Source organism: Cornus florida, unplaced genomic scaffold, assembly GCF_030987335.1.
Source record: "Cornus florida cultivar Cherokee Brave unplaced genomic scaffold, ASM3098733v1 CherokeeBrave_3.0.0_Hap2_Chr01, whole genome shotgun sequence".
Lineage (NCBI taxonomy): Eukaryota > Viridiplantae > Streptophyta > Magnoliopsida > Cornales > Cornaceae > Cornus > Cornus florida.
Window position 1 is genome coordinate 20,045,900 of NW_026775571.1, and position 5,530 is coordinate 20,051,429.

The following is a 5,530-nucleotide window of genomic DNA, read 5'->3' on the forward strand; positions in this document are numbered from 1 at the left end:
GCTTTTGAATATTTTCATATGAACAACACTCATTTCTTTACCGGTAAGGAAGAAATTTCCCCTCCACTACTGTAACATAATAATAAAATAACATGTATTCATTTTGGAGGAAAAAAAAAAACATATATATATATATATATATATATATATATATAGTGATAAATTCATCCAAACTACTCAATACAAACGGTGACAAAAAGAGGCCTTAGAAGCAAAAATTATTATATGATCCGAAATCACGCGGTACTATTAATCACGAAATGCTATGCAATTAGTGTACACTGGAATTAATCATGGGTCCCACAGCCCAAATCTTTGATCTTTCACTTCATTGTTAGGTAGTTTCCGTCGCACCAAATAATATATAATATTTACATTTTACCAACATGCTAACAGGTTCTTACTTCTTAAAGAGAGGTCAAGAGTTCAAGCTTAGTAAAAATACGTGTGCGAATATATATATATATATATATCTATATATATATATATATAATAAAAATAAAACAAAAAACAAACTGAAACTGAGAATTAACCAAAATTGTCACATGGAGATAAATCAGAAAACATTATTAAAATCTTAAATGGTAGCAGAAAAATATGACATTCCAATACTACAAGAAAGGACAAAGATAATGAAACAAATGCATATATAGTTCATTTCCCTCCACGTGATCTCATGCATTGCTACTCATGGTAAGACTGAGGACGGTGCAAATCACAGATGGAGATCAACGTCCACCTCATTCTCTGCTTCTCCAATCAACGGTGATATTTGGGCCTCCACACACTGTGGGCCCGCAGTAACAATCTGGTGTGGCCGTCCCGCGTAGAACCGATCAGGAAATCTGAGAGGTGGTGATGATAATACCTGCGGTGGATGTGGATGTACACGGTAGTCAGACGGAGACCGGAAGCGTGCGGCATACGAACCACCACTTGTGGACCCACCTGAGCAAATTAGCGGTCCTGATCGACCTGCATGGGCACTGACAAGTGGGACAGTCACTGCAAAACGACGGTGGTGATCGGTTTGGAAGTGGGCCCGCTTTGCTCGCTGCCGTTCTTTCTTGTGCGCGTTCTGATGGCCACCTAGTGCTTGAGAATTGGCGAACTCTCGGTGACAATACTGGCACTCAAATCTTCTGATCCCGCAATCGGGTTGTACTGTCACCGGGGATTTGCCACAGCCCGTCACCGGAAAACCGAATAGCCTCACTGGGGAGGAAGGGTTGTGATCAAACTCACTCTGACTTGATCTCTCTGTCATTTTGGATACGATACAAAAAAAATGTTGAAGGCTAAACCTTAGAATCCATGCGTGTGTGTCTATATATATATCTATATATATATATATATATATATATAAGTGCATTGCACTGTAATTTTGTCGGGTTTTTGTAAAGTGTTTCAGGAAGAAATGACTTGTTTGGTTCAATTTTCTATATATATATATATATATATATATATATATATATATATATATCAAAAACTCAAGGAAAAAATAGAAAATTATTTCTAAAAAATTATAAAAACAATTCTGGAAAAACATGTTTTCTTAATAGAATGTTTAGAAAATAATCTTTAATAAACTGTAATTAAACAAATTCATGTACAATTTTTAAATTTTTAATTTTCTAAAAGAGAAAAATTGTTTATAGAAAATTAAACCAAATAGCCTCAAAGTGTCTGGACATATAGCTTGAATTTGTACGCATGATTGCATTATACTATTAGGTTCTATTTGGTTGTCAGACAGCAAAGTAAATTTTTTACTGATTTTTGTTTGAATTTGTATGCACGATCGTGTTATTGTATTAGGGTATACTTGGTTTGTTAGGCGGTAAACTATTTTCATAAACTATAAATATAGTTGTCTCAGAACAAAATATTATGAATTTTTTGTTTGCTTTAGTTATTTTTTTTTTTAAAAAAATTCTTTTTACTTTTGAAGAATTGACAATTAGAGTGTTTTACAAAAATCTGTTTAGTTGATAAGAGAATGTCTTGTGAATAACAAATCAAACAGGCAGGGACCATTAAGGGCTTAGTGGGAGTAGCTGCGCCACTGAAAATTTTTTTATTTGCAAAATTATCTATTAATTTCATGAATATCTTAAGAATGTCCCTATGTTTTTGTAAAACTTTTAAAAATACCCCATTCAATTTCTAATAATACCCTACTATATATTATTATTGTTCAAGGGCTGCCCTTCTAATACCATTCGCTCTATCCGTCACTGAAACCAAACACGTTTTTATACCCTTCTAACAAGCAAATATTTTACAAATGTTTAGTTAATTAATCTCATCATAAAATTTCAAACGATTATTAAAATACATGTTTATATTTGATACTCATCCCTAACTTGCCCACGTATACATGTTTATGCTGAGTTTATACTATTGCACTAAACAATGACGTTTATATATACAGAATTGATTTTGATAATTCATACACATATAGTGCAACACTGACATCAAAAAGCAAGTGTACACACACACACATATATATATAGCTTTTGGCTTTATCAGGAGAGTCATGCTTTTTACTGCTGTTTAGTTTGTATTTTTATGCGATAGGGTCATGGTAAAGCCTAAAAGCCAAGTGTACCAGTAAAAGAAAAACGTATAGATGGAGCTTTTTCAGATCAATATTTTATTTTCATATGAGAAAATTTTGCGTGTTAAATTAATCCTTATTTGGAATGTGTCAGTGAATGTATAAACCACATTCTTGATTTTTATGTCTCTTTATTAATATTTGTAACTGTATTGAAAATGACATCCAAAATTTCAATAGAGATACATTTGTTTGTTAAAGTTATCTGCCAGATCAACATCCCAATGAGAAGGAAAAGAAAACAAACATGGCCTTACAGAAAAGTCACAATGTAACCTACCCAAAAAAAGAAAAATAAAATATACAGGGCACATTAATTGTATATATGCACACAGTACAATTTCCCAACCTTGCCTAATTAACTCACCCGCTAATCAATTTGACATCTAAAGGTTTGTTGGGTTTATAGTTCTGAAAACAGTTCTCGAAGAACTCAAAAAATAGAAACAATTTTTATAAAAATATAAAAGATAATTCTTTGAAAACATGCATTTTTATAACTGAGTTTTTTAAAAATAATTTTTAGAAAACTGAATCAAGAAGAATCTTTATACAATTTTCTATTTTCAATTCTCTAAAAATTGAAAACTATCTCTAAATTTACAAATCAAACAAGTATTTTGTATAATAACAAATGGATTAGTGATGTAACACTGTTTCCCCCTTTTTTTTTTATTATATTTGTCTTCACTAGGGCCTTGTAGCCATGTGGTATCTTCTCTATCTTCTAATGTGGATGGTAAGGGTTCGATTCTCTAAAGGAACAACGTGAGAAGGTGTGTGAGTGTTGTGTGAGTTTCTTACATTCCATGGGTCGCATATGCATCATTACCTTCTACCAAAAAAATGTCTACTAACTCGACACGCTTTTGCTTTTGTTTAGGTCTGGAGTCGAACTCTTTCCCTCCTTTTTTTTTAAATATCGGGAAGTTATAAAATTAAGTTAGAGGTCATTTGGTGGCATTTCCCATATTACTTGTATAATATTTTTCCTTAACTCAAACTTATGTTTTCTCATATTACCGTGACAATTCAATTGTGAGAGTCATGGTTCCCTAAAAGTGACACTTTTTATGAACCGAAAGGAGTATAACATAATGGGATAGTTATATAACTCCCCTTTCTTTTCGTTTTTTTTGGTTCTGTTAATTGTAAAACTTTTGTTTTGTATAACAAATGGATTAGTTATATAATATATATATTTTTCACTTTGTTTACTGTATTTGTCTGCCATGGTATGTGTGAGTAGCATATGCAACATCATCCCCAAAAAAACCTGTCCACTCACACACACTTTTTGTTCACGCCCAGACCGGAAGTTATTCACTTCTCTTTGAGGAACGGAAGATTATAACATTGGATCACAGACCCTTTGATTTCGTTTCCCACATGACTTGTATATTTTTTTCTTAACGCAAACTTATGTTTTGTATGACATAATGGGATTGTTATATAACAACTTTTTCATTTCTTCCTGTATTTACCTTCCAGGGCTTGTTATGCATGTGTGTGGAGCACACAAGCATTAGGGTGATATGCTCAAATGATTAAAGGGGGGAAAAAGTTACTATCAGCCACTCAAACACACAGAATGTTGAGGTATATCCCTCATGTGGCATGCATGATGATGACCATATCTCATATAATCCAACCTAGCTAGCTAGATTAATTTTTATTTTTTTAGCTCAAATCTTGTGAATTTCAATGAAAACCCACTGAAAATGCCTAAAGACATGCCTACAAAGATCCTGTTAGAAGCTATTATTGTGTATTCTTTTGCACTTATTCTACAAACTGTAGCTACTCACGCTGATGGAAAGTTTTACAATGAATCTGCCTAGATTGTATATAAGATATCTTACAGTAGGTGTCTTTGTAGTTTTGTATAAGCATAGGAAATAAAAATCTATAGCGGGAAACACTGTTTACAAGACAAATTCCGAGAACGTCGGCGAGGGACATGTGAGGCCGTATGGAAACTGGTGATGTAGAAGTAATTGTCGAAGTCTATATGGCATGTTTAGACCGTCAGATGACCAAATGAGCATGTTTACAGATGTGCTGGGTTGATCATGAAGTGTCCGTTTTTGACTCAAAAGGGATTTTTTTTTTTTTACTAGAAACAACAAAACTTGCAAGATACACGCTCCGTCATGATGTACACTACTTTTCGGCCGAATTCCATCGTCAGGGTCTCAAAATGGGGTTTTTCTATTGCATAAGAGGCCTGCTTATTATTTCGAGATTTGTTCATTTTCTAAACGAATTCGGATTGCTCTCAATTTTTATATTTAATAGTTTTTACTGATTAGGCTTTTTAATCTATTAATTTTTTGAGAAACTTTAATTTTAGGTTTATTTTTTAGTGTTAGTTTCCTTTTGAAATTATGTGTCCTTGTGTTCTAAGGTTTTCTATAGCAGTTAGTTTCCTTATGATTTATAGATTTTATTCATTATAAATATATGTAATGCAGAGCAAAAATATTCATTTAATTATCAATACAATAAATGATTTTCTTTGTGAATTTATCTCTTATTGTTCCTTGTGAAAAATCATAGCTTCCGCTTATGTCTCTAGTGGCAAAGCCCATGCCGTCACTAAAATTCCCTCATTCGACATCTCCGAAGTTGATGCAGAATAGAATTCTGAACAGTTTAACAAGTCCATTTTCGACAAACCAATAGTGTTGTTTGGGTGGAAACGACGCATTGAGAAAAAACTCACTAGCCTTAGCTTCTGGGGTCATGTTTTTAGGGCTCTGAAATTGTGTTTTATCGTCTTATACGAGGCCTACAAATTATTTCGGGATTTTTGTTCAAGGCCTTAACGAACTTGGATTGCTTTAAAATTTTAGATTTAGTATTTTTTATTTATTAGGTTTTTTATTATATTTTTTCGATTTTTTTAGA

The 5,530-nt window shown here is 32.8% G+C and overlaps 1 protein-coding gene across 1 annotated transcript; it reads right to left on the bottom strand.

Annotated features, from left to right (window-relative positions):
- Positions 1-715: 715 nt before the first annotated feature.
- On the bottom strand, positions 716-1,267 carry LOC132269798 (zinc finger protein JAGGED-like). The gene has a single exon (XM_059771042.1). The coding sequence runs from the start codon at positions 1,265-1,267 to the stop codon at positions 716-718; it is 552 nt and encodes a 183-aa protein (XP_059627025.1).
- Positions 1,268-5,530: the final 4,263 nt, after the last annotated feature.

Excerpts from the sequence above, each read along its gene's own strand:
- LOC132269798 (XM_059771042.1), bottom strand. The coding sequence starts at position 1,267 with ATGACAGAGAGATCAAGTCAGAGTGAGTTTGATCACAACCCTTCCTCC.